Here is a 25,826-nt window from a genome sequence, read left to right on the forward strand (position 1 = left end):
AAAAAAAACCTTATGTAGAGGAGGAATGCAATAATAGAATGGACATTTAATTAACAAAATGCTGCTGTAGATCCAGTTTTATTAAACTTTATTATGGAGTCCAAGAATATCCTTGTGTTATGATGAAAGTAATTTTATTTTCTTAAATATTTATAATCTAAAATAATGTAAATCATCCAGTAGGTCACACAGAACGAGCAGCATGTTGTCCAATGTAACACAGAAAAAAGCAAAACTTCAGACAGTAGTGGAATAAAGTTTCATCTGCAATCTGATTGGCTGACAGAGAGGACTCCGCCCCTGCGGGCTTCCTCCTGCTGAAGTCTTCATTATATCTTTAGACTTATAAAGGTTTGAATTAAATTAAATGTTGCTCTACAATCAGAAGCATCAGGAAGCTTCCAGCCGATGTACCCAAAGCTTCTCTGCTCACCCCACGTTATATCCCACCATAGGGCACACCATCGATGGCTACTGATGAGCTCACATTCATTTCTAAATACATCACGTTCTTCATCCTAAGCCCATATCGTTCCACACTAATGTTTATACGGCTTTTATTTTCCTTTTCTGAACCAGATTCTTCAAGAAGAATTCACCTAAATGTAACAAGAAAAAATTATGCAATATTCACAATTTGCAGAATAAAGCCCCTCTAAAAAAAATTTACATGACAAGTACTTTTTTCGCCATGCTCGAATAATATGTTCGAGTCCCCGCGGCTGTTTGACAGCCACAATACATACAGGGATTATGTATGTCCTATAGACAATGAACAGAGGTATGTGCACCTTATCGCAGAGTTCTGCTCCCTCTCAATAGTTGTGGCCGCCAGCAATCTACCTCACAGATGGTGGTAAACTTTAAATTCTCGCAATCTGTAAAAAGCAGCCACTGCGGATTCTTGTGGTTTTGGACATGAACCCATCACTCTATTTTCAAAGTATTTCGTGAAGTGGCATCTATGGCCGTTAGTTCCCATGTAGAGTAGTGGCCAACTCCTTTAACTTTTGCAAACTTAGGCTACATGCACACGTTGAGAATCTGCAGTGGATTTTTGTGCATTAAAAAAAAAAATCAGTGTTACGTTTTAATAATTATGTGCATTTTTTTCCCTCCAATTGTTTGAATTGGTGAAAAATACTTCAAAAGCTCATAACAAATTGACATGCTGCAACTTAGAAAAAAAAAAAAAGCTATCATGCTAAAAATCCACAAGGAAAAAAAATTAGTTTGCATTAATTTACTGTCAGGGCAAGGGACGACAAACTCAAATACACAGAGGCCCAGATTAAAAGCTTGGACAGAGTCGTGGGCCGACCTTGATATTTATTCACAAATGTCACAATTGAGGAAGGTTTTACTTCTCAAATATAACTATGAACTTTTTGATATGGAAGCAAACCTTAAAGTGGTCGTCCCACAAACAAAGTACATTTTTATTAATAGATCTTAGAATAAGATATTGTAATATAATACGTTATGTAAGAGCAGTAAAAAGCATGTGGCCTAATGTAATAATGAAGGTCAAAAAACCTTAAATACAGATAATAAAGTGTGATGCAAACAAAGTATGATACCCCCACAGTGAATTTCTCCACACACACAGTATGATGATCCTACTGTACCCCCTCAATTCCCCGACAAAGAATGGTGACCCCATCACAGTATGGTTCTCCACCTGTAATCCCCACACAGCCCTACATGCCAGGGTTGTGCAGTTGGTAAGCCAAACCTCTGACTACGACTCCTCAATTTACCCGACCACACAGCTCTGGTCACTACTGAGCATGTACATAATGTGCAGCACTGGTCACTACTGAGCATGTACATAAAGTGCAGCACAGATTCATCTCCACTATGACCGCACAGCTCTGGTCACTACTGAGCATGTACATAAAGTGCAGCACAGATTCATCTCAACTACAACTCCACAGCACCGGTCACTACTGAGCATGTACATAAAGTGCAGCACAGATTCATCTCCACTATGACCGCACAGCTCTGGTCACTACTGAGCATGTACATAAAGTGCAGCACAGATTCATCTCAACTACAACTCCACAGCACCGGTCACTACGGAGCATGTACATAAAGTGCAGCACAGATTCATCTCCACTATGACCACACAGCTCTGGTCACTACTGAGCATGTACATAAAGTGCAGCACAGATTCATCTCAACTACAACTCCACAGCACCGGTCACTACTGAGCATGTACATAAAGTGCGGCACAGATTCATCTCCACTCTGACCCCACAGCCGCGGTCACTACTGAGCATGTACATAAAGTGTCAGCTTCACAAGCCAAATATACTCACCCTGAGGGCCAGATTTGGCCCCCTAGCCAATGTCTGACATATATGTATTAGGGTATGTGCACACATTAAGTACTTGGTGCAGATATTTCAGCTTCATTTCTAGATCTCTTGGCATAAACACACTTTTTTAATGCATTTTTTATGTGTTTTTGGTACAGATTTTTTTTGCCCCATACATTAAATCTACAAGTTAAAAAATAAGCAACGCGTGCATGAGACTTCAGGATTCTGATTCACTTTGCTGGAATCAGGAAACCCTTCAGGTCTTGCGACAAATCTGCACAGAAAAAAAAAAGCAAAAACGGCGACAAATCCGCAACGTGTGCACACAATGTTAATTTTTTTTTATCCTTTAACAATGTGTGGGGAAAAACAGCACAAATGCAACACAGGGTTTAATAGTAGAACATTAATATCAGGCATGCTGATATTATATGTGAAAAACATTTAAAATGTAACATGCTGAAGATTCCGTCACAGTGGTAGATATAAAAGCTGGCATACAGAGAAGTAACCTGACGTTCAGATCAACTGGCACCATGTAATTCCTCATTTCTCCTATGGGGGCAGTATAGGGAAATTATACACTGGCTGCTGGCTTCTCGTGCAGATTACAGCTGACCTCTAAGATCCAGCATAGGGATGCCATGTGATCTACTTGTTTCTAACAAATCTGACACTCCTTAATCATTACTATTGTCTCAAAAGTGCAATAAACATAAGATGGGCATTTGGTAACAATGCCAAGAGGCATAACCTAAAGAAATGCAAAGGCATACCTGCTTTGTAAGAGGACCGGACCAGAGGACCACTGGCGGTGTACAGGAATCCTAGCTCGTTGCCTATTTTTTCCCAATGCTTAAACTTTTCAGGTGTGACATATTCTTCAACCTGCAGAAAAGCAAGTACAATTATTGGATATTGAAATAAAAATGTATGTAGATTATTATTAGCTATTAAAGCCTTAAATCAATATTACATATAAAAAGAAAATTTCTAATATCTTAATCTGAGACGTCGGCCTTTACACTCTTCTCAGACTCATCTTTCACTCTCAATTAAAGGGTAACATCTGTATTCAGTGTAGACAGCCTTTCCCATTACTGAGACAGGAGATGGCAGCTGGTGCTCATGAGATTCTATGAAGAGGACAGTGGGGAGGAGCTGGAGGCAGACACGGACATGCTGCTGCAAGTTCTCCCGAAATCACAGCTACACTTTAACTTTAGTGTGTGTGTGTGTGTGTGTGTGTGTGTGTGTGTGTGTGTGTGTGTGTGTGTGTGTGTGTATAATGTGTGTGTAAACATATTAATATTTAATAAATAGTACACATGAAAATAAGCACCTTCATTCAGTAATATGCTTCCTTCTCCTCCTGGACTGATCATTTATACAATTCTGAATTCACTGGTAAAATCTGTATTCAGTGAAGAGAGATTTTTACATTAATGAGATAGGACCTTATCTCCTATGTAGATGGGAGGAACCAGAAGCCAAGTTCTTCCTTCCTCCTCCAGATGACATAGAACATTATGAGCACCAGCTGCCATCTCCTCTCTTCACTGAATACACATTTTATCTGGGATTTGAGAATTCTATAAATGATCGATCAGTCCTGATAGAGAAAAAAAGCAGACTGCTCTGATAAGCAACTAAGTAATAGATCTTATTTTCACGAGTACTATTGATTGATGAAATAAAAATTAACAATGGTTACTCTTTAAGGAGAACTTGCAGCGGGATGTGTCTGCCTCCAGCTCCGCTCTCCTATTCCATAGAATCTTATAAGCACCAACTGTCATCTCCCATCTCAGTAATGGGACAGTCTGCCTTTACTTAATGTGGATTTAACCCATGGATTGAGTCTGAAAGATCCGTCTGGGAGGAGAAAGAAGCAGATTTCTCTGATAAGGTGTGTTACACAATTGCTTATTTTAATGTGCACCATTGATTGTGAAATACAAATTAAAGTGACAATTATTCTTTAAGACCCCCATACACATTAGGATCAGCTGACAGTGTAATGTGTATGGAGGCTCCTGATTCTCCTGCAACTGATGATGAATGTCAGATGATGGACTGGACGGACTAGAGAACACAGGAGCGTTCGGCTAAGCTGATTGTTCTGCTGGCAGTGTTCTCTCTCAATCGTTTCGCCGACCACTAGCAGAGACTATAGAAACATTTCGGGAACACTTTTCTTAGACATTTATACATTCATACAAAGGAAACCTCAGTGTGGAGCATGCCCGCACCTTGAGATGGCGCTTCGTTGGCTGCATGTACTGGCCGAGGGTTAAACAGTCTACATCTGCATCACGTAAAGCTAGAAAGGAAGAACAGACACATAATGAGCTCAATGGTAACCCGACATAGGACTAGTGGGAGGATAACCCAATGGTAGCCCTCCAATACTCACCCGCCATGGTGTCATACACTTGTTCTTCGGTCTCTCCTAACCCCAGCATGATGGAGGTCTTTGTCACAACATCCGCTCGCACGGTCTTCGCATGCCTTAGGACGCTAATAGATTGCTCAAAATTTGCGCGAGGGTCACGGACCTGCCTATAAATATAGAAAAGGACATGGAATTGAGCGCGGTCAATATCACACTTGTGGAGAGATGGTGATCACAGGTAATAATATGAGATAAGAAGAATACCTCTGTAGAGCTGGCACGGTCTCCACATTGTGGGCATACACGTCCAGGCCGGAACGGACAATGGTTCCTACAGCGTTCTTATCTCCACGAAAATCTGGCGTTAGACACTCAATAAGGATTTTGGAATTCCTGAGTGAATAGGCGATAACGCAGAATTAAGGAAAGGACAACAGTAGCACACGACATACGGAGCCATCAGCAATCAATCCATGTGACATAGTCTGGACGGTGGGAGCTGTCGGCCTATGAATTAGACACTGCAGGGGCGGACATATCATTGGTAAGGGGGCCACCACCACCTCCAAAGCAGGGTATTATTAGGACCTACTGGACCGAAGAGGGCCCATATACGTTCCTGGCACAGGGGCCCTTTTCTGTCTGTCCACCTCTAACCAACTACATATATTTCCAAGCACCTTTCTTGCAAATTCACACAATTAGCAGTTATTGTAGTGAAACCGTTCCAATTCCAATGTAAAAATGTATTAAAACTAGATTATTTTTTTACCAACTAATTGCAACAATTCTGCAAAAAAGGTCTTTTTTGCCATTTTGCAATAACACAGCTTTCTACTGCACCGCATGATTGGTAGGGACTAATATTCTTATGAACGGTAACTTTATGTATCTTTTTTGTGCATTTTTGCCTCTGTAATTGTCACTTGCTCCATTGGAAACAAAAACGTCATAACAATTATTGCTAAATGTGAACAGACTTACACTTGCTGTCAGATTTTTCTACACTTACACAAAGGTCAATGAACCTACCATATATAGCAAGGGGATGGTATTGGCTGTACAAGTAATATGAGTTTAAAGGGGTCGTCCACTACTCGGTCAGCCTTTTCTCAATCCCTGTTGTAAAATAATAACACCTATACTCGCCTCCGCTCCAGCACTGGGTCTCCCAGGGATTGCATGACATTGTTATGTTACGCGATCTCCTGAGGCCACTCAGCGCCGGCTTCACTCTCCTCTCCTAGAGCGGAGTCCCATACATCCGAAGAAAATGTGAGAGCAGCCACAGGGCTCTTCATCTCTGGATGTATGCGATTTGTCCAAAGGAAGGGGAGAGTGACGCCAGTACCAACTGGCCACAGGGATTACATGACATAAATTTACCCGATCCCCAGGAAAGCCAGTGCTGACACCAGAGGCGAGTATAGATGTTATTATTTCACCATTGGGAGACACAAGGATTGAGAAGAGGGTTGTCCGAGTACTGGAAAACCCCTTTAATATGAGTAAATGGAACTATAACAAGTATATAAACCTATAACCACAAGTGAACTGAAAGCCAATGTGTAAAAATTGAGTTTTGGTGTTGCACCGCACCAATGGGTGGACAACCTCACTGGTAACATCTTCATATACATCTGTGCACTTTACTATTTGCACCTAATATACATCAGATTGTAAACCTGAATATATTTATTTATGAACATTGCTGATACGACATATTTTATTATTTTTTTACCTATATTACCAGTCCATTATGTGGAAAACTGCATAAATTACTATTTTACATGTGTCAAGGTGAAAATATATTTTCTTATATACCTTTTGTATTTTTATATATTTTATACTGTGAAACAATAAGTTTTCCCTTGCTAATGCAAATGTAACTGTATTAAAGATGGCTGCCAGTGTTCATTCTTCACTTTAGTTTAGAATCTGAAAGGTTAAGTTTCATTTCTTCAGAAATCGAAACTTAGAAATGTAAAGAAGAGGAGGAATCCACCAGAAGACGTCCGACGAATCAGAAAGGGATTGAACACTAGACGTATACTGTTTAAACCCCGCCTATTGCATTCCTTTTTAGTACTGTGTATTGTAAAATAAACTCAGTTGCTGTACTGCTTCTGAAGATGTGGATGCAGGACATCAGCTAAGACTGAATCAGCTGCGTGCCTGAGTCATTTTTAATTGGTACCAGATGTTCTGCGCTCACACTATAATTTGGAATGACTGGTGAATGAGGATTTATTGTCGTTACGACCCCGACAATTTGGAGCCCAACGGGGGGCGTGGACAGCGATCCGAGACCCTCTGGACCCATGCCTGGATGTCTGTGGATGATACCCGTAGTGGCTGACCTCGAGGACTGATCACCCTTCGCACACGGTAAGTGGCGATCATATACACTGTATATGTCACACTTGCTAGTGTCTCAGCCGTTATTGGTTTGTCTGTGGTCTCCTTGGGTCTGGGGAGTGACCGGTCGAGTGGTGAGATCGAACGCGATCCTGTGCCACGCTCTGAACCAGCAACTGAGAGACGTCGCATCCTGCGCGTCTTCGTGTACACCATACCTCCTCCACCGGTCATTGTACTCCGTTCAACCACCCTACCCGTGACTGTTGTCTAGTAGTGAAGTGGAGTGAAAGATTGAGCTAGTTGTAGATTGTGGGGCAGCTTAGAGAAAGGGATAGGAGACGCAGCCTCTGTGATATTGTACCAACTAGGTAATTTAAGACGTCCCGGAGGGGGACCACCTGTATTTCTGTGGAGGGCTCTCACTAGGAGACCGCCTCCCAACGGTTTGGAATATCGTGGCAGGATAGTCTGTTAATCACTGGTGTTCAGGTTAGGGACAGAAAATATTGAGCGCGAGGCTCTTTTTCTAATACGTTGAGCGAGATGCCGTATTGTAGAACACCAGTGTTGATATCGCTGTCAGTGGCCTACTGCAGAAGGACACAGTATTCTGTGAGTCATGTTGCGTATCTTAAAGCAGAAGAAGTCTGTGCCCCACAAGTTAGATGAGGATGCTGTGGAAGTCAAGGCAATAATAGAGTCACGGGAGGGCAAGAAGGCAGTCAAGAATGTTGAGAGATTGTATAAGCATGTAGGATTGCCCTCGTCAGGGAGATTGCAGCCTGCTATGTGGCATAACCTCATAGAGAACAAACGAGGCATGTTGAAAGATAAAGGATTGTTAGAACAAGCACAAGCTCATCTGCGAGTTGCGCGAGGCTTGAAGAACAAAGGATGAAAATAGGTTGATGGAGAGGGAGGATCAGAGAATGTAGAACCCGTGTTTGGTTATAAAATGCCTTTGAACTGTGATCTTATAGATTGTAAAATGGCCGCCGTGCCACTGGTGATGAAAATGCAGTCCCAGCCACCGCCCTGTAATGGCGACGGGACGAGCTCTCCAGAAGCGTGGGTGTGTCCTGTTTGTGTTGTGCAGAATCCAACCTGGGTGGAAACCTGCCGTGTGCGTGTACGGGCCGTCCTTGGGGCTCCGCCCAGACCACGGAGGATCATAGGAAAGTTTTGTAGAAATTAAGTCTGAAAACTGCTGTAATTTGTGACTGTGTAGAAGATACGGAGCTTTTTATCAGTGCTGTGTAGGAGAGGGGAGGGGCGAGTGAGCCCCTGCGCGACCTGCTTGAAATTTCTCCCTTCGGTGTTGTGGGCTAGAGAAAGGGGGGGCAAAGAGCTGGGCTTTTGTATTCTCCCTTGTGTGCTGAGGAATGCGGTGATTTCCTTATCTCCTGTTTCTGGAGAGGAGGGGGCACACGCGTAGCTACGCTCTTGAGTCTCTCTGTGTTTACTTGGTGTAGATCACGCGCTGGTCCGGATGATGCATTGAAAATAGTAAAGAGTTTTCAAAAGAATTTAGCCCAGCTCGGAAAGGCCCCTAGATATTCTCTTCCCGTGAATCCTTCACACTTACAAGGCCAGACTTTCCAGGAACCTGAAGTTTGGTTCCCCTGTCATTCACGTTACTACATCACACCTCAGGAATCCCAGGTTCTTTTCTCAGTGGGGTATGGGGACATAATTACCCACCAGGTAGGAGCCATAGTGAACCCAGCTAACTCTACCCTGTCACATAGAGGTGGTTTGGCCCAACAGATAGCTAACAGGGGGGGGGGGGCCCAGCCATAGCCCAAGAGTGTCAGGCCTACCTTGCCACTTATGGACCCTTGCATCCAGGAGACGCTATGTCCACCCAAAGAGGGAATTTGCCCTGTGATATAGTGTTACACACTGCAGGCCCTATATATGATTACAAGACACCCGAGCACTGCCGTACAGTATTGCAGACTGCCTTGCAGACAGAGCTCACCTATGCAGGACATGCTACAGGTGTGCTGATTCAGCTTCATGGAGACAAACAGAGACCTGTTGCTTATTACAGCGGCCGCCTGGATACGGTGGCAAGAGGAAGTCCCTTATGTGTTTGGGCTGTGTTGTCTGACCAGCTGTTGCTACACAAATCTTCAGAGATTGTTTTGGATCACCCACTGATGGTCCACACCCCACACGATGTACATAGTATCCTTAACCAAGTACAATCTGGCCACATGTCCATGGCTGGACAGCTGCGACTTCAGTGTGCTATTCTCATGGCTACTAATGTGACTTTGAAAAGGTGCACTGTCCTAAACCCCGCTACTTTTCTCCTAGTTCCCCTGGATCCAAAGGGGGGAGGAGTAGGTGACATGAAGGTGACATGAAAAAGGACACTCTTTCTTTCTAGAATGGATCCAGAGGAACAAGATTAGGTTTCCAAACCACATGATTGTCTAGAATTGATGTCTCAGGAAACGGCTGGTCTCTATTGTGCCTATTCTAATGCTGATTTTGAGCTTTTTGTAGATGGATCCCGTCACCAAGATGACCAAGGACACTTCTCTACCAGATATGCTGTGGTCTCAGAACATGAGGTAATCAAGGCAGAGTCAATGCCAGCTCATATGTCTGCACAAGAAGCAGAGCTCAAGGCGCTCACAGAAGCGTGCAAACTAGCAGAAGGTAAGACTGTAAATATCTACACTGATTCCAGGTATGCTTTTGGCATTGCACACGGTTATGGGCCTATCTGGAGAGCCAGGGCTTTCCTGACAGCAAATGGCCACCCCATTAAACATGCTGAGGCAGTCCAGCAACTTATGAATGCACTACAGCTTCCCACCCAAGCAGGCATCATAAAGGTAAAGGCACATACCAAAGGCACTGATGGACGGACAAAGGGTAACGCACTGGCAGACCAGGCTGCCAAGAGAGCAGCAAGCACTCCTGTAGCCTCTAGAGTACATCACCTAGACACCCCACCCTCTCCACTTGTGTTGAAAGACATCTTAGCCCGGTTACAAGAACAGGCAAGTAAGGAGGAGAAAAATAGGTGGCAAAAGATAGGGGCTTGCTCTGATACCGTCACTGGACTATGGGGGAGGGGTGAAAAGGTCTGCCTACCACAGGTACTGTACCCAATGATGGCACAGGTTCTGCACGGGAATGTGCACCACTCGAAGACGGCCATGTGTGACACCCTACAGAAACAATGGATTGCCCCCGGGGTTTTCCACCTGCGCAGAAAGGCAGGTACAGAGCTGCATGATATGTGCCATACAATCAGGGTAGGACAGTGAAAACCCCATCCAAACACACTCCCCGGCCCCTTTACCCATTCCAGAGACTGCAGAATGATTAAATTCAGTTACCCAGGGTAGGGACGTATGAGTATGTGTTGGTCTGCATTGATTTATTTTCAGGTTGGCCAGAAGCCTACCCAGTTGCCAAAGCTACGGCTAAGACAACAGCGAAGAAACTGATGGCTGAGATCATATGCAGGTATGGAGTTCCTGAAGTCATTGAAAGCGATCGGAGTTCCCATTTTACTGGAGAGATCATGTCAGAGGTAATGGCAGCACTGGGGGTAAGTCAAGCATTGCATAGTCCATACCATCCGCAGAGCAGTGGAAGAGTGGAGAGACTAAATGGAACTCTTAAGCTTAAAATCCAGAAGGCAATGGCAGAGATTGGTAAACCATGGACAGAATGCCTTCCTCTGGCTTTGTTTTCAGTAAGATATACCCCAAACAGGAAGACAGGACTGTCACCGTATGAGATTCTGTTTGGCAGGAGCCCCAATCTTGAATGTTTCTTTCCACAACAGTTGCAGCCCAAGTACCTGGACTTGACTAGCTATGTGCAGGCCTTACATGGACACCTTGCCAAAGTGCATTTAACTGTCTTCAGTTCTCTTCCAGACCCAGACAAGGTTCCTGGACACCATCCCTTTGTGCCAGGAGACCTGGTGTATGTGAAAAAGTTTGTGCGCAGAGATTGTCTCCAGACAAGATTCGAAGGACCCCACACGGTGATCCCGGTCACCCCCACTGCAGTAAAGCTCGAAGGAAAGAGCACCCGGATCCACGACTCATATTGTAAAAGAGACCGAACCAGTGTTTAGTCACAGTAGTGACTGAAGGGAAATGTTGCTGTTGTTTTTGACCTTGGGACTGGGGGCCATCCTCGCCCCTACCTCTTCGGCCCCTATTGTAAATAAGAATCCTGGTCCCACTATTCTCTGGGTAAACCTGACAGCCCCGGTGAATATCTGGCGATTTGATTTCTGTGATGTAGTCAAGTGCCCTGAGACTCAACAGGTGGTAGAGGGAATCACCTAGTTTTATATGTGTGTTACCAGACAATACAACAATAATTGTCATTATTGGACAGATGCTGCCTGGAATACGGGAGATGATTGGGGATATAAACCTAGTGAAGCCATGTTCCCAAGGATGGGACGGGTAGGAGTCTCCGTGAGAGAATGCATCTAACAGCCCTTCTGCAACCACTTAGGGGCTGTAAATGGGGTAAAAACTGTCATCCCCTCCTCCTAAATCTTGAAAGCCCCCAATATGCTGATCTGCAGACGTTCGTACTGGGAAGGCATTATAATTATGTATTTAGTGCTGGACCCTATGGGAATTTAGGCCATAAACAGCTCCAGGATATTAGCTCTAGACCAACCAAGGCCCCTGTTACCAGTACACCTAAAACAGGCCCAGGTGAGCGTTTGCAAAATGTAGTTAATGAAGTGATCCCCATTCCAGGTCTCAGTTGGCAAGAGGTTTTCTCCATAGAAACACAAACAGCCCCAATGAAAAACCTATGGTTAGAATGGGTGAGATACAATGTAAGAGTCCAGAATATCTCTGTAGGATGTATTGCGTGTGCGAATACACACCTATACACACATGCATTGCTTTTCCCTGATGACAACACTACTGCCTGTGTCATGAATCTGTTGAAAGGTTTGAAGTCCACTGATTGCCCAGATTATGTCCCACTAATTCATGAAAAACCCAGACTAAAGGTCCCAGGAGAAGTAACCGTATTAGCTGACAATTACACCTGCTATAATTCCCACGACACCACAGGTACACCAGTAGGGATCTTCGAGACAGGTTTCTGCAAAGAGAACAGTTCTCTAGATACTGACTTGCTAATCAAACATACACATTATATGTATGATATTGATTGGTTATGTGGAGATGGTAAGCTCCGTCCTAGGTTGCCTAATGCCTGGATAGGCCAATGCACCCTTGTTAAACTAGCTATGCAGTTCAAGATTTTACCTTGGGATCCAGAGACACCTGATGAACCTACCAGAAAGAGGAGAAGCCTTGATCAGCTCCACATGAGTTATGAAGAAGATCCACTAGTATATATTGATGCCATTGGAGTGCCAAGGGGGGGGGGGTGCCTGACCAGTTTAAAGCCCAGAACCAGGGTGGACAAAAATCAATGTTTTTTTTTTTAAATCAAAAAAATCGGATTTTTTTGATTTAAATCGGATTTTTTTGATTTAAATCGGATTTTTTTCAATAAACTGCTTTTCGAGGAAAATATTTTACCATCCAAAGGTTCTTCCATCATGAGATAAAGCTGAGTTGTTTAACTCAGTAGAATAAAGGCTGTATATGTGTAACATTCACAATGCCATGCTCTTCCAGAGGTTTCTGTAGGATGCTGACTATCCAACAAGTTTGGGCATGTCAACTGAATGGAAAAAGAAACTAAACCAAAAGTGAAACCAAGCTAGAAGTGTGGAATTAAAGGGGCAGTATGAACAAAATGTGGAGGCTATTAATAGTTTATACAATTAAGACATGCTGCTTTTAAACACCTACCTATTGCCATATAGTAAAACAAAAAAGATTTTTACTTACTTTGGGGTCCCCCCCTCACCCTGGCGTTAGATCGTTGCCCCTAGTTTCGTCCGTGTAACTATGGGCGCACATGCGCACTGCTCTCACTTCTCATTTTAATCGTGATTTATATTAAAAAAACCCTTTTGATTTAAATCAGTGATTTAAATCATGATTAAAATCATGATTTAAATCGATCCGATTTAAATAGAAAAAAATCTTTTGATTTAAATCGTGATTTAAATCATGATTTAAATCGGCGTGATTTAAATCAATCCACCCTGCCCAGAACCAGATTTATGCTGGCTTTGCTTCTATAGTCCCACAGGTGTAGATTAATAAAAATGTTGAATGGATCAAATATACATATATTACAGTGAACAAAGATTCGTTAATTATAGCTGTGATGCCTTTCAGGATATAGTTGAGGACTTGGGCCCTAACGCTTGTATGACCCGTGCTGCAACCCGACCTAAGAGAATTACACTGAATCCTGTCCAGACAAGATCACATGTAGTGACATAAGAAGCTGACACAGGATTGTGGTTGGTGGATAGTGGGGACATTAACTTTTAGAAGTAGGCTGACAGTTATCCTTTTGGGAAGGAGCTGTAGATCAGCATGTCATGTCACTCCCCACCACCAGAGAACCAACCACATCAGGTTGGGTAAGACAGATACAGGAGTATTATCCCTGGAGGCCCTCTGACTAGCTAGCTACGTAAAAGCCATTGGCTGACCCTGAGAACCAACCTTTCTCATTCTACAGACAAATAATGATCATATGATGGACGTATAAGTGCACCTAGGCAGGCCTAGGTAGTTAGTGAGCACAAAAACAGGTGACGTGCTAGGACGCAAATTAAGACTTTCTACAGATGTGACAAAGGAGAGAGTGTAGAGCTATACTTTGGACGGTTACAGTTGAAATGGGAAGACATGGAGTACAGTCCCATAAACCCACTTGATGTTAGAGTATAGGTAAATACATTCATTGACGGTATGACCAAAGACTTACGAGACGAAATATAGACAGCCAGACCTAAATGGCGAAATGTAGATCCGAAAGACCTGAAGGTTTCTAAAGAAGTTGAACAAATTAGGACAATAAGACGACGTGTCATGTATGCTGGAGCAGACACATCTTTCTTCTCCAGTTGGTTAGGTGGGATCTAGGGATTCCTTCAATAAGTTTGTTTGATACTGATTGCCCTCCTTGTAATTGGATCGATAATTCTCTGTTGTGTTATTCCCTTGTATAAAAAGGTTATTGCCAAAGCAACTCCGACTGGCACCATCCTCAATCAAGAAGCAGACTTACCAGAGTACGATGGTACTGATCCAGGGGAGATCCCTAAGTATGTCCCCCTCAAGAGAGTAGACAAAACCCCCCATTCTCAGATGATGCTAAGAGATTTAGTTTAGGGACAGTGGGAGAACTCCATGTGAGGTTAGTGAAGGGTTCAGCTGCCTGGAGGCCTCTCGCTAGGGGAGAGTTTCTGAGGCGTCTGGATGAAGAAATCCACCTCCCCTTTTCCCATCACATGGACAGTCTCAAAGGATCTTTCTTAAGGGAAAAACTTAGTGTTTACGGGGGATTGTCAAGGTGAAAATATATTTTCTTATATACCTTTTGTATTTTTATATATTTTATACTGTGAAACAATAAGTTTTCCCTTGCTAATGCAAATGTAACTGTATTAAAGATGGCTGCCAGTGTTCATTCTTCACTTTAGTTTAGAATCTGAAAGGTTAAGTTTCATTTCTTCAGAAATCGAAACTTAGAAATGTAAAGAAGAGGAGGAATCCACCAGAAGACGTCCGACGAATCAGAAAGGGATTGAACACTAGACGTATACTGTTTAAACCCCGCCCATTGTATTCCTTTTTAGTACTGTGTATTGTAAAATAAACTCAGTTGCTGTACTGCTTCTGAAGATGTGGATGCAGGACATCAGCTAAGACTGAATCAGCTGCGTGCCTGAGTCATTTTTAATTGGTACCAGATGTTCTGCGCTCACACTATGATTTGGAATGACTGGTGAATGAGGATTTATTGTCGTTACGACCCCGACACATGTACCTCTCTTTCAGAAGAGACACCGTTCTTGCAAAGTGTTCGGCTCCTCCATCTGGAAGATCTGGACAAGTGCGAAAGAAAAAACGAATAAGTCATGGGAAATAACACAAAAGGCCGGAATTACAGACACATGTACAGATCAGAGGGTTACTCCCATCTTCCTGGATCGCTAGAGTTGGATAGCGCATTTTTATACAAGCACTTTTGCAGTTTACTTTTTGTTGCAATTTTCAGCCGTTCTTGAGATAATACTATTTTTTCTTTTGTTTACTGCTCGTTGCCTAGGAGACCGACCACTGCTGTTGTGTAGCTTGGAATCACTGTACTGAAACTGGTGGGGGTTAGGAAGCAATTGTGATCTCCAGCAATTCTGGCCAGCTTCAAAACAGAGCTTACAAGCTCAATAGAAAAGAGCTAGTAATCACTTGTACATGTTCTGCTGTCTCGCAGAGGTGGTCGGTCTCCAAGGCAATGCGCTATAAAAAAAGAGAGAAGTGTTAATATCTCAGAAACGGCTACACATTTTAATAAGCAGTAAATTGCAAAATAGCTTGTGTGAAAAAAAAAAAAATAATACTATCAGACAATATCCATTAATGAAGATGGAAATAAAATTTTAAAGGGAACCGCGTCCTGCTCAAGATTTGTGGAAATCCCAGAGGTCATTCCTTCACTAAACATCAAATGATGGCGTTTCCTTGTAATGTGCCTTCATTTTAGAAAATGGAAAAAATTCATTTAATCCAGAAATTAAAAAGTCCCATTAATTCATGTGAAAGTGATTCAACTGTACCAAAAGACACGAGAAACACTCCACCTGGTGGCCAGATAGCAGTACTGCAGAGGAAGATCAGTGAAAACACACCTTAGTAAGGCCGGGTAAACCGTCCACTATTCAGCCAGAAAAAGCCTGTTTAGTCATCTGGGTGCCATCCGGGTGTTCGCTTTTTATATTCATATTTATGCAGTAACAGTAAAATGTAGGTGATCAAAACAGTTTCATGTCTTAATAATGGCAATGTATCCGCAAAAATTAAGTGCAATACAGCTGATCCATATGGGATACTTTTTTGGCACCCATAGAATTGGCGAACCTCATTTAGTGTAAAAGCTTTAAAAAAAAAAAAGCCTTTCTTCCCCGCAAGACAGAGCTGTGCAAAAAGGGCGACTTTTGGCGGTTCTCATTCCACTGTGTATTAACTTCACCAAAATAAAGAGAGCCCAGGAGGAGCCTTGCCCGCCCCTCCAATTTATGAAAAGTGCCAGCGGTCTTACGCCAGAAATGTGATGCATGGATGTGTACAAAGCATGGAGGTGTACACCACAAGGAGGTGTAGGACGCATGGAGGTGGAGGACGCACGGAGGTGGAGGACACAAGGAGGTGGAGGACGCACGGAGGTGGAGGACGCACGGAGGTGGAGGACACAAGGAGGTGGAGGACACAAGGAGGTGGAGGACACAAGGAGGTGGAGGACACACGGAGGTGGAGGACGCACGGAGGTGGAGGACGCACGGAGGTGGAGGACACAAGGAGGTGGAGGACACAAGGAGGTGGAGGACGCACGGAGGTGGAGGACGCACGGAGGTGGAGGACGCACGGAGGTGGAGGACGCACGGAGGTGGAGGACGCACGGAGGTGGAGGACGCACGGAGGTGGAGGACCCAAGAAGGTGGAGGACGTACGGAGGTGGAGGACGCACGGAGGTGGAGGACACACGGAGGTGGAGGACGCACGGAGGTGGAGGACGCACGGAGGTGGAGGACACACGGAGGTGGAGTGCAAGATGACTGACATTGACATTTGGACCATGGTCACATGTTCAGTATTTGGTCAGTATTTCACATCAGTATTTGTAATCCAAAACCAGGAGTGGGTGAGAAATACAGAAGTGGTGACGTGTTTCTATTATACTTTTCCTCTGGTTCTGACACTCCTGATTTTTGGCATATATATACTAATGGAAAATGCTGACCAAATACTGAAAGTGTGAACATGGCATTAAGATATTAAACAGCAGTAATCGGAGTAAGCTCTGGTTGCTGCTGTTAGAGGTAGATGGCAGCTGTATAATAAAGTCAGCATCTACCATGTGGTGCGGGCTCAGCTCCTGAGCCTGCTCCATATACCTCCATCCAACATGTAACATACACGTCCATCACTGATCAGGAAGGGGATAATGTGCACTACAGTCATATGGCGCATACCAACCGTCTCTGTCCACAGACGTCAGGACCACGTAGTCCAGGCCCCAGTCCGCTATGGCTTTAGCCGTATTGTACGGTTCATCTGGATCTAGTGGAGGAGGCTTTTTAGCTGTTTTTACTGAACAGAAGCGGCAGCCCCTGGTGCACGTGTCTCCCATTAACTGAGGATAGAACAGATGAAAGCGACAGGTGTGATCACCATGCCGGACGAGATACAGATGTGGCAATTACCTTATTCCTTACTCACCATGATGGTTGCAGTAGCGGTTCCATATTCTCCACCACCCCAGCACTCTCCAATGTTGGGACACCGGGCTTCCTCACACACCTAGTCACCAAATAGAATCATTTACAGACACGACCTTGGCTGCTAACATCATTTATATGTCTGCAATTAGATACAGATCCTCATATCTTCCCTGTCATACTTTAAAGAACATCTTGGGGAGAGCGAGGCGGCGGCGAATACAAATACCAATGCGTCTCCTGCAGGCGGTCATGACAAAAGTCCTGTTGTTTTGGGTTTTTTAGCAATATTTTTCTAGGAAAATCCCTTCTAGCTTATACTTACGGTGTGAAGATTCAGATTTCTTAATGTATTTTTCAGTTTATTAAAATTTTTTCCCATTGGAATCTCAGTCTTTGCCCAAGGAGGGAGCCGCAATCTGAAAAATGGATACAAAAAATAATATATATATATTTATATATATAAATCTACTCTCAGGCAGTGTTTACACATGGCAGATTTTCAATATGGATTCCACAAAAATAGCGCAGCATAATACAAATAGAAGGGCATAGTGGACACAATTCATCTGCACTGATGTGGGAGCATGTAATACATCTGAAATCATTCATCATTTTAATATTTTCAAGATCCATATTTAACAAATTGGATTTTTTTTTAAGCCTTGTGTCTGAAAAACCCGCTATAACTGTATCCATTCCAGGCAACCAACTAGACATTTGTGCAAAACAAGATAAACCAGAAAAAAAATGGTGCTACAAAATATCTCACAAATATATCAACTTTATTAACTATAAAATATAATGGATTTTGCTAAAAATCAGAGTAGCTTAATGGAGGGCCAACAATAAACCTCCTGAGGTTATAAACAATATATAATTAGAATGCCCACATATCTATTACACATTCTAGTGGTTAACAAATACAGCAGATAGCAGATGCAGACTTACATAGTAATAATGTGGAGCCCTATCCTCCAACGCGCGTTTCACCCAGCTTCATCAGGGGCATATAACTGTAATGGTAAAGAGCAGCCAACTCCTCCTCTCTATACCAAGGACTACCGCCAACAGTATACCATGCAATGAGTGTCTTTATGGTGGACGGCATCCATCCTGACTGTGGCCACTGTCAGACCTCCTCAGCCCATGCGCCCCAAAGTGGTCACACACTTAGTATGGACCCAGCCAAAAACTGTCTGAATTCTGCTGAAGATTTGCACCAGGTTTGCCCAATTCAATAAATCAGATGCTTTTGGTCAGAGACACGGATTTCACACTGAAAGTAATTGTGCGGTGAAATCAGCTTGAATATTCCACTGTGTGGACGAAGCCTTAGGTCAGTAGAGGATTTTCAGCTACAAAATGTAAACTAAAACTTTAAGTACTGTATATCTCAACAGCTGAAGATGTTTCCACTACAGAATGATTCCGCGTTAGTGTCTGTTCACACCTACATTTGGGAATTCTGCTGTTCTTTTCCATTTTAGGAAACGACAAAATGAATGTCCAAAATGGAACAATGACATTACTGGCAGCAGCATGGCGTCAATAGATGTTCAGCATGAGGAGCTTTTTATGTTCTAAAAACTGACACATAAATGAGAAAATGAGACAGACCTTGTAATAGCCAATGGGACCGGTCAGACAGTGACCGATGTTATATGCGAGGGTCACTGTGTGTTCCTCAGGATGCACACAGAGGCGTATTGAGGCCGCGGGAGTGCACTGCAGTCACAGATATAGCTGTGGTTGAGTGCAAAACAAAAGTAAGTTTGGTCTTGGGCAAGCTATTTGGCTAAGGCAGATTTAAGAAAACCCAGCTTGGGCTTTTATTTTTGGAGCGAACTACAGGATGGTAGAGGGGCAATTCGCTCCCTCCAGGCCGAGTCTTACAAGTGGCCCATGGCCACAGATTCCATTTAAAAACCTTGCAGCAAAGGGTTGGGTGTGTCAGTCTTGGCTTGCAAACTTGCAAAGCAGGAGGCTCTGCAAGGCTCAGCCTGTGTGAAGTAACACGGAGCCAAGCAAAGCCAAAAGGCCTGGCACCCTTCAGCGTACACAGTGGCGCAGTCGCCCACGGCAACCAGTCTTGGATACGGACTGTCTTGATTCCCGGTTGCGATCCGGAGGATAACGTCTGTTGTTTACTTTGTGAGTTCTAGATATTAAAGGGACTCTGTCACCTGAATTTGGAGGGAACTGTTTTCAGCCATAGGGGCGGGGTTTTCGGGTGTTTGATTCACCCTTTCCTTACCCGCTGGCTGCAATATTGGATTGAAGTTCATTCTCTGTCCTCCATAGTACACGCCTGAGTAAGGCAAGATTACCTTGTGCAGGCATGTACTACGGAGACAGAGAATGAACTTCAATCCAATATTGCAGCCAGCATGCAGCCAGCGGGTAAGGAAAGGGTGAATCAAACACCCGAAAACCCCGCCCCTATGGCTGAAAATTGTTCCCTCCAAATTCAGGTAACAGAGTCCCTTTAAAACACGTTTGGTTTGAACTTTCCTGGGTCACTGCCTGTCTGTCACATTGCACCAACCCCGCAGCACTATAGACCCTTCTGCTTGCATTCACATTATTTATGTACCTTATCCATCTCGGACATGAATTCTGTTCCTAAAGTGGAAAACACAAACAAGGTATTGAACAAGGTGTGAATTTGGCCTTATCATAAAACTGGAAAACTCCTATAATGTGGAAGTGCGGTCAGACCTTTTAGTATTAGAACAGTAGCAGAACCTAACAGAGCTATACTCACTGGGAGAAAGCCTTCGCCTATAAATCGGGCTGTCTGATAATATACCTCATATGACGCCCGCTGGAGAGGGAGACACCATTACCCATTACTTTCACCTGTTCCCCAACAAATACAAAAAATGCTAAAATCTCAACTTTCCAGGAATGCATTTGTTTGAAATCCCCCCAGTAACACTCAGTCTGCTGCAGCCCCCTGTACTGTTCATAGCGCAGGCCGGGGGTCCAGTATAAGTAACATTACAGAAATACCCAAGCTCCGCACTTCATGAGAACATCGGGGAAGACAGATCTTTATACCTCTCTCCCTTCTGACGCTTCAGACTGCCTTTATAGTCCGACCATGCATTCTTATCAGCCAAATCCCCCGATATAAAATCTTGGAGGTCTGGTCCATTCTGGATGAGATCTTTCTTGTCATCTGATAACCCGACGGACACCCGGTAAGATGTATGATATTCCGCCACCTATAAAAAAAGGACATAAGAGAATGAAATGCTTCTGGCGCTGTTCAGACACATCTGCTTTACAAATACATTATATATTAAGAGTAAGGCCGCAATCTAACATCCATTATTCATGTACATCTTCTTTTTATGCTTTTCACATATAGAACATGTGCACATTATAGTCTATGGGGCTATTTGCATGTTTGTGGCCCACCTGTCTGCTAACCTCCCCCCAAAAAACTTTTTTTAAATTTTTTTTATCCGAGTCACAGATCAAACTCGTCCGTGCAATTCTATGTGTCCATGTGAAACGCCGACAGCAAATTCATGGCATTCTAGTTCTGTCCATTTTTCACAGCTTTGCTAGGAGAAGCTTAAGAAACCTCCATCAGTTTTCTTGTAGCCACATTTTCAAAGTCAATACACCAGCTTCATTGGGTCTCCTGTCCTTCATTCTTTCTTGGCCATAAAATGGTGGGACCCTCGTGGGTCTGACAGTTATACAGTTGAAAAATGACAACTTGTCTAAGTTGGAATCACTTATGAAAAGATGAGATTTTACTAGATTTTTAATTTATACCAAGAACCTTCTCCAATTTGCGTTTTACAGATTCTGGAACATTTCTTTTTTTCCTCCCGTGTCCCACCATGAAGCAAATTTTCCCATCATCCAACAGGGTGTATACAACTAAACTATGTGGGGGTAGCCATTTTTTTGATTGGCAAGAAAAACCAAACACCTACAAAGAAGTCCTGTGGTACACGCCCAGTTGGCTGAAAGGAAAATTAGCTTCTTTAATAATTGAAGGGAACGGGCAAAACTTTGAAACCAAGGCAGACAAAAAAGAGAAAAATTGTTCCAGAAGCAGCACCAGGAGGGATCACATATGTGCATGTAGTCACACACACCGGCAGCCATCTTCAGCCCCGCACTGGCACCCCGTGACTGCCCAAATCACACATCTTCTCAAGTCAAGTCAATGGGGATTCTGAACGAGGCTCTGCAGCTTTATTCCGAGCCCCATAAACTTGTATTGAGAAAAGTGAGTTCCGGAATATACAGTGATCCAGCGGCTTACAACAGCCGACGCTCATCTATATAAGGCTTTATTCACACATCAGTGTTTGTATGCCAAAGCCAAGCGTGTTCCCAAAACACAGAACAGGGGTCAATCTTTCAATTATTTTTCCTCTGTAAGGGTATGTGCACACGCTGCGGATTTTTCCGGACTGATTTTGGTAAATCCGCAGGTAAATCCGCAGGTAAACCGCACTGCGGATTACCTGCGGAATTACCGCGGATTTACCAGGATTTTTTTTGCCGATTTTGTGGGGATTCTACCTGCGGATTCCTATTATGGAGCAGGTGTAAACTGCTGCGGAATCCTCACAAAGAATTGACATGCTGCGGAACAAACAACGCTACGTTTCCGTGCATTTTTTTCCGCAGCATGTGCACTGTGGATTTTGTTTTCCATAGGTTTACATGGTACTGTAAACGCATGGAAAACTGCTGTGAATCTGCAGCGGCCAATCCACTGCGGATCCGCAGCAAAATCTGCACATACCCTCAGGGTATGTTTCCACGGTCAGGATGGCCGGCGGTATCGCCGCAGCGGCGAAGCCGCTCGGCGCTAAGCCCCGCCCCCTTTCTGGGACGCGATCATGCCAGATGTGTTAACTCTTCACATCCGGGATGATCGCTCTCTCCCATAGGGCCCTGTGATATGCCTTGCGGGGACACTGCGTCCCCGCAAGGTGTACGGACATGCTGCGATCTGAAAAGACGCGCAGCATGTCCGGAGTCGCAGGGCCGCCGCGTGCGGGTTTCCACGCATAGTGGAGACGGGATTTCATAAAATCCCCTCCACTATGCTGGAACATCTGGACGCTGCGTGTTTGACGCTGCAGCTCTGCGCAGCGTCAAACAAGCAGCGTTTCCTGACCGTGGAAACATACCCTTCGGCTGCTTTCACACATCAGTTTTTTTGCCGTCAGTCACAATCCGGTGAATTTAAAAAGAAACGGATCCGGCAAAAGTTGCCGCCGGATTCATTTTTTTCTCATAGACATGTATTAGTGATGGATTGCGACGGATGGTCTCACGTTTCATCCGTTTTTCGCCAGATCCGTCGAAAATTTGTTTTCCAGGGGCCGGAGAAAAACAGACATAGGAACGTTTTTTGTGTCCATCGAAAAAACGGACAGCGACTGATCCATCGCCGTCCGTCATTTGCTACAATGGAACCTTATGGAGCCAGATCCGTCAAATGACGGAATTCGGTGACGGATTCTGGTTTGTTTTTTTTTAACTCAGCATGCTCCGATTTATTTAGGATCCAATTAGCTGTATCAGCTAGTTGGATCTGTCAAAAAACCTGAGCCATCACATCAGTTTTTCACAATCTGCGACGGATCCGTTTTTTTCAACATTCCACGGATTGTGACTGATAGCAAAAAACTGATGTGTGAAAGCAGCCTAAGCTCCACTCCTGTCTTTGGCGCACAAACTCCGATGTGTGGACAAGACCTAAGACCTTCAGGCTCATGGGAGCCTCAATAACTGATGAAGAAGTGTGACAGCCCCATATCTCACGTGTCATTCCTTGCTACAGTAACAAGCACACAGTACTGCAGTTTGCACATTTTGGGGTATTTTGCTTTGAATAAAAAATCTAGTGAAAGGGTCATTGAGAAATATCATTATCAGATACTTTTAACCCCTTAACTCTTTTGTGCTGAAATACGTTTAGCTTGTGCACAAATGTCCATTTATTCTTCATATTTGCGTGCATCATTCTTGGGGGTCATATTTACATGGTGAGACGGCCCTAGATCAGTCTCGTGTCAGCACAGGGGCCGCACATCAGTCCCACGTCAGCGCAGGGGCCGTACGTCAGTCCCACGTCAGCGCAGGGGCCGTACGTCAGTCCCACGTCAGCGCAGGGGCCGTACGTCAGTCCCACGTCAGCGCAGGGGCCGTACGTCAGTCCCACGTCAGCGCAGGGGCCGTACGTCAGTCCCACGTCAGCGCAGGGGCCGTACGTCAGTCCCACGTCAGCGCAGAGGCCGTACGTCAGTCCCACGTCAGTGCAGGGGCCGTACGTCAGTCCCACGTCAGTGCAGGGGCTGTTACGTCAGTCCCATGTCAGCGCAGGGTGTAAGACGCCATCACATAGGATAGGGATCTGAAAATCAACTGCCGACAGTGGAGACAAAAAGCCGCTAGTAAGAAAATTGCACCAATAACACAGGTAAAGGTAATCTGCTGTAAAACACACTAATAAATAATGATTGTAAATAATAGCCACCAAGGTCTCCCCTCTGCAGCACATAACAAGTTAATACACCGTTTACCCCTTCACAGAATACCTAGAAGGTGCATGGCTTCTGGTAAGGACAGGCCATCAGTGTAGTGAGCGGTAAGACATACAGCTGACACACGGTAACGGAGTCTCACCCCTGAGAGACGCAGCAGCTCTGCTCCCCTCTTCAGCCCGATCAGCCTCATCGTACGCTGCACAGCGGCTGCAGAGCGTTAATGCTCGACGCTCGATTAATGCAGCCTGAGAACTTCCACTGCGAACCAATCACAAACTGCAGACTGACCCTCGCCGGCTGCCGTATAAAGGTCACCGCTCTATACCCCCGCATTGGATAGAAATAGAGCAATGTGTCACTGGTGCGCTGGGGCGGCCGCTTCCTTCCGTGTCATTACATACAGCAGTGATTCTATACATCGCCCTTGTGGGCACAGTAACGAGATACACAACATTTCATCACATCGGCTATCGATTGAGCATGGCTGCGTATCTCACGCTGCTGACCTGTAGGCGGTCTTTAGCTGTGCGTCGCCGGCGGTATAAAAGCGTGATGACGACACATCGTTTCCCTTTCCTCTGTCAGCAGCGAGGTAAGGAGATGGCGGCCGGCGCAGGATTTGGCTCCGGGATCTGTGTCCATCCTGGTGATATCGGTCTGTGCTGCGTGTAACGATGTGACGAGCGGATTCCGCCGAGTGTCCCGTCAGTGATGGGTGACATATTGTCCCGCTGTCCTGCTCCACAGTCCCGGATAAGTGGCTGATGTGATCCCCTCCCCTGGTTGGGCCTGGAGCTGGTGAGGCTCTGCCTATGGCCGGATCTCATGTGTCCTGCTGTATCCTGGCGTCTTCATACTGAGCCTGGCGTATGTGTGCCGGGGGCTGCTGTGTGAGTGCTGGGGCACAGGCTCACCATGGTGTAGGGACCTTGGGCACAGGCTCACCATGGTGTAGGGACCTTGGGCACAGGCTCACCATGGTGTAGGGACCTTGGGCACAGGCTCGTCATGGTGCAGGGATCTGGGGTGGCGCAGGCTCATCTTGGTGCAGGGACCTTGGGTGGCACAGGCTCGTCATGGTGCAGGGATCTGGGGTGGCACAGGCTCGTCATGGTGCAGGGATCTCGGGTGGCACAGGCTCGTCATGGTGCAGGGATCTGGGGTGGCACAGGCTCGTCATGGTGCAGGGATCTGGGGTGGCACAGGCTCATCTTGGTGCAGGGACCTGGGCAGGCACAGGCTCACCATGGTGCAGGGACCTGGGCAGGCACAGGCTCACCATGGTGCAGGGACCTTGGGTGGCACAGGCTTATCTTGGTGCAGGGACCTGGGATGGCACAGGCTCATGTTGGTGCAGGGACCTGGGGTGGCACAGGCTCATGTTGGTGCAGGGACCTGGGGTGGCACAGGCTCATGTTGGTGCAGGGACCTGGGGTGGCACAGGCTCATGTTGGTGCAGGGACCTGGGGTGGCACAGGCTCATCTTGGTGCAGGGACCTGGGGTGGCACAGGCTCATCTTGGTGCAGGGACCTGGGGTGGCACAGGCTCATCTTGGTGCAGGGACCTGGGGTGGCACAGGCTCATCTTGGTGCAGGGACCTGGGGTGGCACAGGCTCATCTTGGTGCAGGGACCTGGGGTGGCACAGGCTCATCTTGGTGCAGGGACCTGGGGTGGCACAGGCTCGTCACGGTGCAGGGATCTGGGTGGCACAGGCTCGTCACGGTGCAGGGAACTGGGGGATCTAATGCAGCTTACAGAGAACACTTATGGCACTGGGGTGGGCGTCCTAGTTACCTGATGGTCATCTGATCCATGTGTCCTCAT

At 45.1% G+C, this 25,826-nt stretch overlaps 1 protein-coding gene across 1 annotated transcript; it reads right to left on the reverse strand.

Annotated features, from left to right (window-relative positions):
• Positions 1 to 71: 71 nt before the first annotated feature.
• Positions 72 to 24,428, reverse strand: LIAS (lipoic acid synthetase). Its single transcript, XM_077279900.1, has 11 exons — positions 24,140 to 24,428; positions 20,531 to 20,697; positions 17,793 to 17,886; positions 17,469 to 17,549; positions 17,226 to 17,382; positions 15,019 to 15,076; positions 4,984 to 5,112; positions 4,741 to 4,886; positions 4,577 to 4,647; positions 3,101 to 3,212; positions 72 to 599 (listed from the first exon to the last, which is right to left on the reverse strand). Exons 1-11 carry the CDS (start codon positions 24,188 to 24,190, stop codon positions 547 to 549), a joined length of 1,119 nt encoding a protein of 372 aa, XP_077136015.1. The 5' UTR covers positions 24,191 to 24,428; the 3' UTR covers positions 72 to 546.
• Between the last annotated feature and the right edge of the window lie 1,398 nt (positions 24,429 to 25,826).

This window comes from Ranitomeya variabilis, chromosome 1 (genome assembly GCF_051348905.1).
Source record: "Ranitomeya variabilis isolate aRanVar5 chromosome 1, aRanVar5.hap1, whole genome shotgun sequence".
Lineage (NCBI taxonomy): Eukaryota > Metazoa > Chordata > Amphibia > Anura > Dendrobatidae > Ranitomeya > Ranitomeya variabilis.

Excerpts from the sequence above, each read along its gene's own strand:
- LIAS (XM_077279900.1), bottom strand. The coding sequence starts at position 24,190 with ATGAGGCTGATCGGGCTGAAGAGGGGAGCAGAGCTGCTGCGTCTCTCA. Across the intron at positions 4,648-4,740 it reads AGTGTATGACACCATGGCGG|CTTTACGTGATGCAGATGTA; the intron begins GTGAGTATTGGA and ends CTTCCTTTCTAG. Across the intron at positions 600-3,100 it reads CCGGTCCTCTTACAAAGCAG|GTGAATTCTTCTTGAAGAAT; the intron begins GTATGCCTTTGC and ends TGTTACATTTAG.